We start from the raw sequence: 12,935 nt of genomic DNA, 5'->3' as shown, positions 1-12,935 counted from the left end.
ATTACTTTTCATGCTCCACATTATCGGGAGCTGGGGTTAACACATTACGTTTAAACCCCGGGAGTACTATTATTCGGAAGGTGTTGTGTGTCCTGATGCGTTTGCATTTTTTCAAGCAATGACAAATTTGCACCGAAGGTCCATGGGATCGTTCTTGCCACAGGCCAGTCTGAGGACCACAAGGTTAAGCGAGTCCATATAATTCCAGATATAAAAAATAGAAGACCACATCATTGCACATCATGCCTTTTCCCCTGAGCTTGATGGTATAATAGCTTTCCATCACCCCGGGAGCTTCAGTGCAGGCCCGGCTGCCTGATAGAGGAGTCACCATGACAACAGTGTCAAGAGCACACTGGGAACTGATAACCTGCAACCAGGAAAAGGGCAGTTCTTCTTTGTTTCAATTTATAAACCATTAGTCCGTGGGTTTTTTGTCCTGTAGGCTGACACTTTTCCACAGTGGTCCAGTTGTAGATATTGGGCAACAGGTGTCGGACCTAAGGGGTTATCTTTCATGTGTGATTTTTTTCTTTTCTTTTTTTATTTCTCTCCCTTAAAATTTGTTCTTTTATCAGCTGGAATCAGGGCGCCGTAAGCTATAAAGGATTCGTAGTAGTCGAGAGAGCAAAAGTAATCTCTCCAGAGATTGTATTTTTTCCTTGTCTCTTCAGAAGACCTGTTCATATCACATTTATTATCTCTCTTATCGAGAAAACTTGTGAGATTTGGCTTGTTGCCCTATGCTGATGAATATTCTTCTTTGTTCAACGATGATGCCTCTATAAAGATACATGGCTCGTCTTAGTCATAATGAGTGAATCAAGTGTTATAGGAGTCATATTCAATATTTCTTACTAGTATTTCACTGCCACAGATGCTGTATGGCTTTTCCAAACATCGGTATTGCTTAAACATGAAGTCGTTTAGAAAATATCAACATTACATTGCTGCCAGCTATGTGCAGCGTTGAGCTGTAAACCGAAGCTATTCTTCTGTACGTCTCTAATTCACTCCTATTCTGGTCCACAGCTGCTCTTAAGTAGCAGCTAATAGCTCAGCTTGATCTATGCTTTGCTCAGGGCTCCTGAGAGTTCATGGCCTAGCTTCACAAAAGGGGATTTCAGCTCTCTCCTAGAAGGGCTCCGAAGGCCTTTGCATTAGCTGTGACATGATGGAAAGTAGGCACAAGCGGGCTCTGAGTGGATAATGTGCCGCATGTATGAGTGTGGTATGGAATATATCTCAGCAACAGGAAATGATACTTACTCAATGAGTCTCTGTGTATGTTCGTCCTTCCAGCTCAGCTTCCAGCACAAGGTGGGGGTGCTTTACTGCAAGGCGGGTCAGAGCACCGAGGAGGAGATGTACAACAACGAGAGCGCTGGGCCGGCGCTGGAGGAGTTCCTGGATCTGCTTGGTCAGAGGGTGCGCCTCAAAGGCTTCACAAAGTACAGAGCTCAGCTGGATAACAAGAGTAAGACAAAGCATGGATCACGTTCACCAACCTAAACATCGAGGAACTAGGGCTGTTCGATTTTGCCCAGAAATAAAATCTCGATTTTTTTCTCTCAAAATCCGATTTTCGATTACGATTATTTTGTGAATTGACAAAAGGCAAAGAAATGATTTCAAATATGCTGTTTTTTTATTGAACATTTGCCACATTGGGCTTTAAGTGCAAACTTTGCTCTTATTAAACCAAAAATGAATGAATAAAGTGCAAAACTCTGTAAAATAAGTTGAAAAAGTTTAAAAAAAATATAATAAAATATAAAGTTTTATCTCTGAAAAAAAAAATCAGCAAATCAGCACTTGCAAACATACAGTAAGTTATATTTCCAATTAAATAAAACAAGACATTTTCTAATTAAACTAAACTGGGTCTTTGCATTCTAAATAATAATGCAACCCATGAAGGAGGTAGAGGTGTGTAATGTCAGTCATTACATTTGCTATTCACATTTGCAAGTTTTTTGCAAGGAACACGAGCCGGTCTACCCGGTGGCATGTTCCAACGCCCCCTCCTACACTAAAGAGCCTCTCCGATGGGGCACTTGTCGCAGGTATTGAGAGGTATTTCCATCAATCATTAATATGTGTGCAGACAAGGTAAAAAAATAAATAAATAAATAAAAAAAAAGTGAAAAATCGATTTTACGATTTTCACGTTTTAACATCGTTCTAATTACATAATCGCGATTACGATTTAAAATCGATTAATCGAACAGCCCTACGAGGAACTGCCAGTCCACACACATTTAATCCTGCTGCGTACAGCTGCTCGACCAAGTTTCATATTGCTTTTTTCTGGGGGGAGGGGGACTGTAGTATATTTCTTTTTAAATCTATACATCATCAGTCTGGACTTCTGTTGATGAATCCATCAGATTATTTGACATTTATAATAACTCCTGAGACCGTAACAACTGGGCCTGTTCTCCCTGTCCTCTCGTGCAGCCGACTCCACCGGCACACACTCCCTGTACACGACCTACAAGGACTACGAGCTGATGTTTCACGTGTCCACCATGCTTCCCTACACGCCCAACAACCGCCAGCAGGTAATCCGCGCACTTAACCGAGTCCAACCCCAGACAGCAGACCACCTTGTTTAGTCTTCTGTGTGTTGAGTGTTTAGTGGGGCTAATAAGTCCCAGAGCAGCTTCTTCTGCGAAATCTCCAATCCAGACTTCCTCTTCGTCTTCCCAAGAGACTCATCTTACCACAGTAATGATCCATCAGTTAAAAGCATCAGCATTGCCATGGTGACAGTGCTCCATTAAAGGATTTTAATCGATGTATCCCTAGAGACCTGGCGTGGTATAAGATGCGCCTCTGTGTGTCTCTGCGTGAACAAGTAGAATTAAGTGGATGTAGGGGATGATGGGTGGATAATGGTCCAATAAAGCTGGAAGTACTTCCTGAACACACAGTATCACACTAGGATATGATCCCGCAGACAAATTACCTTTGAATACACTGTATTTATGGCAAGTCTCTGAGTGGAGGAAGGTATAATTTAATGTGAAATACAGCGGAAATAAATCTATCAAGTGCATTTTTTTTTAAACCCCTGTGAAGTATTTGGGATATGAGGTGGTCTTTCTCTTTTCTCTTCCAGTTGTATTTCATGGAGTGGTAAAGTTTAACTTAATCCCTGGTGTTAATCTTCCAGCAGGCTCCACTCATCCCTCATCCTATCCAATTCACCTCTGTCCCCTCTAATCCTGCTTGTTTTGGACACTTTAGGACTTTCACTGGAAACCTCATTCCAGGCAGAATGGAGTTAATAATCAGCACAATCCAACAATACCTGTCAAATAAATTGGGTTTTGGGAGAATTTGTGCCCTTCACTCAATGATCCCAAATTAGTTAGCACTTTCACCTTAAAATCCTTTCATCGTTGTAGCTTTTCAGTATCCAAACATGATGAAACGTGATTCTGTCGGATATAAACTGTGCAAAGGTACTCAAACAGCTGGGCTGGTTTCGTGCGTCGGTTGCGTGCAGGATTCAGCTTTGTGTGCTAAAAATGAACCTCCATAGGTGATTTGATTTGATTTGTTTATTTGCACAACATAAAAAAACGGTACAAAAGTTTAAATGAACATAAAAGCATGAAAATATGTGCAGGTGAGAAAGGAAGCCCTAAATGGGCTTATTCAAAGTTCTCACCAAGAAAATACATTGTATTGAAATAATAGCAAGAACAAAAAACAAAAAACAAAAAAAACAGCGTTCCAAAAAGATGGATATAAACAGACAATTTCTCGGTGTGCACGTGCAGAAGTGAGTCCACATTAAGTGGAAGCACTTCTAGACGCTTGATCAATAAGGCTGGTCTTCAATCTCTGTCAGCAACAACTGAGGTGGCACCATGACATGTGAAGAGGTGGAAATATCTTCCATTTAAAAATAAAGAATTAAATGTTAAAGCAAGAAAAATAGAGCCGTGTATAAATCAGGCCTTACTTGATATAAAATTAAACAATAGCTTATCAGGCCTGATGTTTAAGATGAGATAGACGGTGTTGTAAAAATGCTGAGTCAGTTTCAGTTTTACGCTTGGGGACATTCAGAAAAACCTTTATGATTTCATGCCACTTGTAATCTTGATCAGTGAATGTCATTCTCAGTAATTTTCCTCCTGTTTTACAGTATCACCACATTCACCCTTCATTTGTTCAATGTTTCCGTGTTTTTGTTCTCTTTCTTTGTATAGTTATTAAGGAAGAGGCACATTGGCAATGACATCGTCACCATAGTATTCCAGGAGCCGGGGGCCCTCCCTTTCACTCCGAAAAACATCCGCTCTCATTTCCAGCACGTGTTTGTCATCGTCAAAGTCCACAACCCCTGCACTGATAACGTGTGCTACAGGTAAATTTAACAAGCCTCACCTTCGGGGCTCACTCAAGCTGCTGTACTTCATCTGGTAGAGAGAAAGAGGAGTGAATGAAAGTGGTACTACACAAAGTCAAACCCCGGGATATAACATACTTTACAATTAAAGAGAATGTGTTCATCTTTTGATGTGCTTCGCACTAATGTCTTGATCCCAAATGGCTCCACATGAACTTTCAGAAAGATCGTCATTGAAAATAGTAATAATTAGAGATTTCTGGATTTCTGTTTTCTGTGGTTTCGGTCGTGACTTCGTGGTAATGTGCAGGAATCAAAAGCCTCCTGCTCCGTTAGAGGATGATACAGTTATTATCTTCAGAGACACCTTGAAATTATGATTTACAGCCCTATCCCCAAGCATTTAAGTCAAGATCACTCTTGCTAATAACATAGCATTTGTTAAACAGAGCAAGATTAGTCTGAGCTTCCCCTCCATCTCATCAGAAGCAATTTTCCTGAAAGCAATACATTTCAGCACTCACATGGTTGCTCATCGTGCAAACAGTTTAATAGTCATTCACTCCCTCTTTAATTGTCAGTTGCTGTATTTCACATATTGATCCCGATCTTGTTTTGCAGCGTTGCTGTATCCAGATCTAAGAATGTTCCTCCCTTCGGCCCCCCTATCCCCAAGTCTGTAACTTTCCCAAAGTCAGCAGTTTTCAGGGACTTCCTGCTCGCCAAGGTCATCAATGGCGAGAACGCTGCTCACAAGTCTGAGAAGTTCAGGGCCATGGCGACTCGCACGAGGCAGGAATACCTGAAGGACCTAGCGGAAAACTTTGTCAGCACGGCGACTATAGACTCAGCTGTCAAATTCAGCTTCATCAATCTTGGGGCCAAGAAGAAGGAGAAGGTGAAACCCAGGAAGGATGCGCACCTGTTGAGTGTGGGGGCCATCACTTGGAGCGTCTGCACGCGGGACTTCGGTCAGTCGAAGGACGTGGACTGCTTGCTCGGCATATCTAATGAGTTCATTGTGCTCATTGAAGAGGACTCAAAAAATGTGGTGTTCAACTGCTCGTGTCGCGACGTGATCGGATGGACCTCAGGGATTATGAGCATTAAGATCTTCTACGAGCGTGGGGAGTGTATCATGCTGTCGGCGCACGACAACTGCGGCGAAGACATCCGGGAGATGGTGCAAAGACTAGAGGTAAGACCTTTAAAGTCTCCACCACTAATCTATGTCATCTTGGAGGTCTTAATGACTCCTGGATTGTACTGTACACTAATCCTTTGCCTGCAGTGTAAGTCGCTAATCACAGCATGCAGAAATTTCAGAGAAGAGGAAGCAGATTATTTAGCTTCAAAACACTGCAGCTGTCTGACAAAGCGAGTAAATCCTTTTGTTAGGGGCTGAGCCTGATTTTCATTTTTGTTTAACGTTTAATTTAGATTTCATTTGATTTGCATGTACCGGTACATGTAAATCCATATAACAGTTTTGATGTATACGGTAAAATGCAACCCTGTGCGTCAGCAAACAAACAACTACGAGGGATGTTTTCACGTGCCTATTACAGTCTTAGCTTGGTGTTTTTGGTCATGCTGTTTTCAGCTTGTGGCTTTGTTTGCTTCTGGAAATGTCAAGAACACGTATTTATGGCGACTCTCTGCTTGGCATGACGGACACTTGGCCAGCAGCCAGACATTCGATGGGTGGCAACATACGAGAGTTCAGGCCCGGACATTTTTCAGAAATATGTGGAACCTGTGAAGGATTTTGGCCTTTTTAAAGGATTTTTATCCATGCAGTTGCAACACCAAAGCCCTGTTGTTGGTTTCAAAGAGGAATATAAATACAAACAAACATAGGATTTGGTGTCATTTAAAAGACGGAGCTGCGTACTGTAACTGCAGTGACCCAGCAAACCCGTGTTTCACACACTTCTTGGAAATAGCTCCCTTTACTTCAAGTGGTTTCTTTTCTGAATAATTGCGGCCTCTGTGGAGAAAATTCTGCATATTCTTTCAAATATTGTTCTTGCTATTGTAGGTTGTCCACACACCACAGAATTGTTGTTTCATTTTCATCATTAGGTCAGCAGGATTGTTGCTTTCTTAACCTACATCTGTCCGGTCGAGTCTCACGCACTGCGCCTCCACACGGAGCCTCGGCTGTTTGTGTCATTCGCCCCCGGTCCTCAACATAGTCTTTCAGTGTGAAGTTGTTTTACAGATTAATTGGACTCCAGAGAGCATGATCAAATTTGCTTTGGCTCTTCACTCTGCAGAGATGTGCAGCCAGTCACCCATCCACTCAAGCATTAAGCTCACAGGTGGATGAGGATGCACCATCATGAGATATTGTTGCATTTTCATCAGAAAAAAACTAAAGCCGCTGCCGTTCTCTGCACTGAACAGTTCATTTAGTTGAACGAAGGATTAGAGAGGATGTGATTTTGGACCATTGTTTATTCTGGAGGATATATCTGGGTGCAGGTAGAGTAGGCAGTTTAAACAGGACACCAACACAGTTTCAGTTTTATGGGGAGGACGGGAAACAGAAACATTTTCGGGTCTGACAAACTAAGAATAAAGTAGGCTTGACATCATACTACTTCAGTTCTATCAAAAACATTCCTCTTTTTTTGAAACAGCTATCCCATGGCTATCTTTGCCACTCCTGGTTACACTGCTCCCCAGCACAGAACCTGGAAAATCTCTTGTTAACGCTCCTTGCCTTGCTGCTTTGGCTTGTTTTTCCTATTCTGTAATCCATGACCAGTTTACCGAACCTCTAATCAGACAAGCTCTTGTTTCCTTCAAATAACATTGAGGTTGACTTTGAAAATTCAAAAGATTATTTGTGGCTGCCTGCATGCGCCCTTGCACTCTCTCATCGTCTTTTTTTCTGGCAGCTTATTCAAAAGCCTTTTGAAATTTCCACGAAACTCCGTCCAGAAAGTCAGCGGTCCTGTCAGGATCCTGGGAGTGACAGTCCGCTTCCTGCTCAATCTGATTCTGTACACAGAGATAATTTTATTATCATATTATATGCAGCTAACTCACAAACTCAAAAGAGTCCATGAACTGTGCTATACAGAAGTAAATGTGCTCAGAGCGTATGCTTTTTTCTTTTTAGCAATTTGAATAATATAAGAAAAGAAAACCCCAGAAAAACCAGTGGGAGTATTTTCCATGATTCATTTTGAAAGGCCATAGATGCCATACAGTGTCTGCTTCATATAACGACATTTCAGGATATATTAGCGTTTGTGATTAGCCAATGGACTTCACTTCTTCATTCGCTATGCTTATCTCTTACATTCACTTCCCCCTGCATCTGTTCAAAATATTTAGAAGTAGGAGCTATGCATAATTTAAAATATATATAAATATACTATGGATCAGCAGCAGTCGGCACATGTGCTGAACGTGCAGACTTTGTCCCAAAGGTGTCTGCAAATGTCCCAGAGGTTCACTCGAATCATGTTTCATTGGCAGGATTTACAGGCTGCCGGACTTGTGATGTAATGCGAACCAGAGCGAACAGATTGCCCACTGTAATGCACAGAGGAGCCCAGTGTGAGAGCACAACTAAAAGCTTTGTGGAGATGTCCAGCTCTCCAGGGTGTTGCTGAGATGGGTGGCCACATTTTCAGCTCATATAAGACAAGTCTTCTTGGCGCGGGGACCATATGTGCTGGCGTTTGCTTTGTTTTGTTTCCTGAACAAAATGGGCGGCCTGCTCCGTTTTGTTTGTCCGTCTGCCTTTTATACTAAATTCTTCACAGCTATGGGTAGATTAGTAAATATATTAATTAACGATTGCATTATCTAATCCATAAACCATCCAATTAAACATTACCTCCTCTTTAATGTCTCTACATTACTTAATATTGTCCTTAATCCACGGACCAAAAACAAAACAAAAGTAATTTTACCACCACGCATAACTGAGAAAAACAGCATATTTAGCTATTAACATGACAAATAGTTTATAATATTTGTTGATTACATTTCTGCCAATCTGTGAACCAAGTAATCAGTATTAATCTGCTACACTACAGACATTAACGTCTCGCCAGAGCTGCTCTTGCCCCATTAAACAAAAGCATCCTTTATCACATTAGAAGCTGCTGACATAGATTTAGGCATTAATGAATATGAGAAACACAAATGTACAGCCCTGGGGGAAGTGCCGACCCTTGGTTGAACTGTGTAGATAGATATGCGTCTGTTCCATTATTGTTGTTGTTTTTGTTGAAGGACTGGTACAAGGCCAAGGTTTTGTCATATCTCTGAGAAGTGCTCTGAGATGCTGTCATCACGGTCAGAGCTCCGTCCATCACACTTCTCACTGAGCATCAGTGCAAAGCAACTTGACGAAACATTTGAGTCTGTTGCTTTTTTTATTTAATTTTGTTGTTTCTTTTTTGCCATTTAAGATAGTTTGGTGAGATGCCGAATGTAAAGGGCACTCATAGTTTCTCACAGATTCATGTTCCTGTTCTTATCATCCGTAAAGACCAGAAATGTCTCCCGTTAGATCATGCTTGTCCTCAAACCCAAGGACTATCAATTTCAGCCGTCCAGAGGCAAACCAGAGCAAATTTCCATCAAAGTTTTATGCTGAATGCTTGTTTAGTTTATGCCTCTTCTGGTTCACGAGATTAGAGGAGAACATTTACGTTTCTGCTGCAGAGAGAAGTTGAGAGGATCACGTCACTTTCCTAAATTAACTTGATGAAGTGTTGTTGTTTTTTCTTTTTTACTTTTTGCGATCTTGCTGTGAGGACTCCTGTATTGCGTGGCAGTGCATCATGGTTGTGTTGGGTCTCCTCACACAGCAGGTAGAATTTCTGCCATAGCGGGAGCCTGGAGTGTTGAAAATCTATAGTGTGTGTTAATGTGTCACTGCAGCTGCTGCTCAAACGCAAATGGAGCCACTCACCCACAACTGAACCACAACTAATCTGATGGGCGATTACTAATCATCGCACGCAGTGCAAGTTTTATCCCAGTTGCCGCAAAAGTATTTGCAGGAATATATGCAGCCCTGCCATGCACTTGCACGATAAATGAGTAGGTCTTTAAATGTCATCAGTACATATTATCTTTCCTCTCTTGTTCCTATGGTTATTGATTTTTGTCTTTTTTTTCTTTTAAACAAGAGATTCCTGCTGATGAAAGTAGGTTAATGAACTCTGTTTGAACCTGAATTGCATTCAAGCAAAGGTTAATGCCTGGAAACCCCTGAGCAAAGCAGGCAATGTAATTTACATGCAAGGGCATAATTGCACAGGAAGTAACTTCACTTTTCAGCCAGCCTTCCCACCAAAGGTCCATGGGCGAAGTGTCAAGTCCCTGCGCGCTGTCTCCAGATCTGCTGGGAGGAGACTGAAGGGAATACGCTTTTTGTTTCAAGCTGTAGAAAAACAAAATGCGTTCATTAACTGCCAGTTGATGCAGATAAAGTGCTTTTGTATAAATGTTGTGCTCCAGAGCTCTTCTGGAGCACAACAACTCCAGATAATAGACTCAGACTTTGATGTCCCAGGGGCCAATTATACTCTCATTCATACAGCATGTACCCATGTAGCATCCACAGAGTTACTGTAGTTCCTGTCCAGAGGGACAGGTGTGTGTTTGTGCGTAATGCAGGCTTTTATTGCTGATACTCAGCAGCTCTGTTGCTCTCTCCGGCCACAGCCATTAACTGCAATTTAGAAAGGTTATTTCTTCTTGCCAAATAAACATACTCAGACGTCCTTTTGCCAAAGGATAAAAGTTTTGTTCTGCTTCAGATGTTTAATTTGCATTTTTTTCCCTCATGTGCATGTTTTTCTTTTGTGTGTTTGCTCATATCTACCCCCCCACCCTCCGTCAGTGTGTATGTGTATTGCACTTTGTTTTCTGCTAAATATTCTCAGATGTTTTCCATCTTTGTGTCTCAGTATCATTTCAGTTCTCAAGAAAACTGATCCCCCTCTGTTTCAGATGATGACTGCATTCATTTTGCGTCTGTTTCCAGATTGTCACCAGAGGTTGCGAGACATCAGAAATGACTTTACGCCGGAACAGCCTGGGCCAGCTCGGTTTCCACGTCAATTTTGAGGGCATCGTGGCAGATGTGGAGCCCTTTGGCTTCGCCTGGAAGGCAGGACTGAGGCAGGGCAGCCGACTGGTGGAGATCTGCAAGGTGGCCGTTGCCACCCTAACTCACGAGCAGATGATTGACCTTCTGCGCACATCTGTCACTGTCAAAGTGGTTATAATCCAGCCTCATGAAGACGGCACTCCTCGGAGGTAAGCTCTCATTTCTCTCATTTTACTTCACCACCAACATTTTAGCCAACAGCACCTCAGACAAAGGTGTCTTACAAAACATATAGAGCCTTTCTCCAGTTTTTAAAAAGGTACATTAGTCAGAGAGACGGAAGCAGGTGCTCCTCAAAAGCCTCAAAGCAATACCAGAGAGTTGCTTTTTGTCATTTTTTCCATGCAGCTCGTAACAAACTTGACATTTGCTCTCATGTTTAAGACGATCAGCATAAAGAAATGCTTACAGTACATACTGTTTGTTCATGTTGTTGTCTCTGATTTCTCTGGAGAGAAAGCTCCTGCAGAGCTGTGCGGTCACAGACATGGACGCTCAGCATTTCTCACTGATGATAATGAGATGAGCCTTTTTGATTAATAGCTCTGCTCTCATTGCCATTTTCTGCAGATAGTTTTTTCCTAACCATGTGTATCTATCTGGCCATTAGGACGGGGGTTTTGTGCCTTTTTAAGGACTCACACCTGCAAGTCTATTCCTCTTGTACTAAAAGGAGAAAAACACATTTCAGATGATTTTGTGATGAGAGGAGATAAAGGTCTGTGTAAGGCACATCTGCTTGTTTTGTCTGAGAAAAAACAGACAGCACTGTGAAATTGCATCTGCCACTCTTTCACACTCACATTTGCAGCATCTTTATTTTGCTTCTGCCTCAGGGTGAGATTTTCTTCTCTTTTTTTTTTGGTACCAGAAAATGCTGGTTCCACGTTGTCACGCAAAAGGACAATAAAATGGTTCCACATTGAGCAGAAACAATAGCATGATGTAAGCCTGTTTTCTCTTAATGATGGTCTTAGCTCATCTTAGCTAATCATTGGAATCAAAAGCATGGTGCAAAAAGGGTATCATGTATTATGTATTATGTAGTAAACAACGTTTCCTCTGAGCAGTACAGCCAAGTTCAGGTATTTATGGTTCAGTTGGGAATAGTGAGCACTGATTTAGCTCGTGTTTCCACTGCCAGGTGTGTTCGCTGAATGCTACCTCAACTACATAACAGTAATATCGTACCCATGTGACACACCGTATCCAGTAAATACAATCAAGGAAGAACTTAATTCAGTCACAAAAGGGCTTCCAGCTCATTGTTTGGTTTCTTCTTGGAAAAAAAGTTTTGTGAGAGAAAACACGAACGAAGTGGAGCATCATGTATTTATCTCCATGTCACAAGGAAGATCTTCTGTCCACCAATCAACTGACTGCTGTGTTGCCAGCTCCACCTTAAGAGTACCATACCATAGGTTGTGATACCCTGCAACAACCACTGTGGTCTGGCAGTTTTTGTGGTACATTTTGCAGCTTTCTATGCATGCAAAACTGTACATTACTGTTTTATGGAAGCAGGCCATTGGTGTGTATTTGTGCGTGTGCGTGCGTGCGTGCGTGCGTGCGTGCGTGCGTGCGTGCGTGCGTGCGTGCGTGCGTGCGTGCGTGCGTGCGTGCGTGCGTGCGTGCGTGCGTGCGTGCGTGCGTGCGTGCGTGTGTGTTACACGCAGATGTCAGTGACTACGTTTACATGCAGTCAAAATTATTGCTAATATTCCGGTTACTGAAACATTCGGAATATTACGTTTCCATGCATGAGCAAACAGGGTTATCCCTGTTTACTTGGTAATTAATCATTCGGGATATCTGGATCAAACCAGCGACGCGCGGAGAATGTGATGACGCAATTAGCGTCATTTCGGCTTCTTCTTCCTATATCCAAATTCAAAACAAATGCTGCTTCGCGCAACTTTTCCCTCACCTTCTTGTAAATCTCGCTATCCCGGTACTTTCTACCGTCTACAAATGCCAAAATGTTCATATCCTTCATTACATTTATGAAATGATTAGTCTCCTCCTCACTCCAAAAGTGTGGCGTGGTCTTGCGTTTCTCCGTGTTTATAAGAACTTCCTGGACTCAAAAGACCAGGATTCCTTGCAAACAGAGCATGCACAGAAAACAAATTCATGTTCCGTTTGATCAGAATATTCGGTTAGGCGTTTACATGACCGAATATTCGGGTTTTAAAAGGAGTAACCCAGGGGTTAATTCGGGTTATTACCCGAATATGAGCAAATTCGGGTTATTCAAAGGGGTTATTGGTGTTTACATGGCCGTGCAAATTTGGGTTATTACCAATATTTGGGTTTTAAAAAGGTTATTGAGTGCATGTAAACTAGGTCATTGTAAGCACATGTTTAACGCTGCGTCAACTTTGCTTTCTTGCCTGGCAACAAAGAAGAAACATATTTCCT

General features: G+C 42.0%; 1 protein-coding gene across 7 annotated transcripts in view; it reads left to right on the top strand.

Annotated features, from left to right (window-relative positions):
• The window catches only part of LOC133464030 (signal-induced proliferation-associated 1-like protein 2), a 106,593-nt gene that overhangs the window by 52,716 nt on the left and 40,942 nt on the right, over positions 1–12,935 (top strand). For all 7 annotated transcript variants that reach the window (XM_061745964.1, XM_061745959.1, XM_061745963.1 and 4 more), the window contains 5 exons: positions 1,303–1,477; positions 2,461–2,564; positions 4,227–4,384; positions 4,988–5,564; positions 10,389–10,663. In XM_061745964.1, the coding sequence (XP_061601948.1) occupies positions 1,303–1,477; positions 2,461–2,564; positions 4,227–4,384; positions 4,988–5,564; positions 10,389–10,663 (1,289 nt within the window). The remainder of the gene's footprint in view (positions 1–1,302; positions 1,478–2,460; positions 2,565–4,226; positions 4,385–4,987; positions 5,565–10,388; positions 10,664–12,935) is intronic.

Source organism: Cololabis saira, chromosome 17 (assembly GCF_033807715.1).
Source record: "Cololabis saira isolate AMF1-May2022 chromosome 17, fColSai1.1, whole genome shotgun sequence".
NCBI classification, from domain to species: Eukaryota; Metazoa; Chordata; class Actinopteri; order Beloniformes; family Belonidae; genus Cololabis; species Cololabis saira.
Note: the sequence above shows the minus strand (reverse complement) of the source record. Positions and strands in the feature narration are given on the sequence as shown.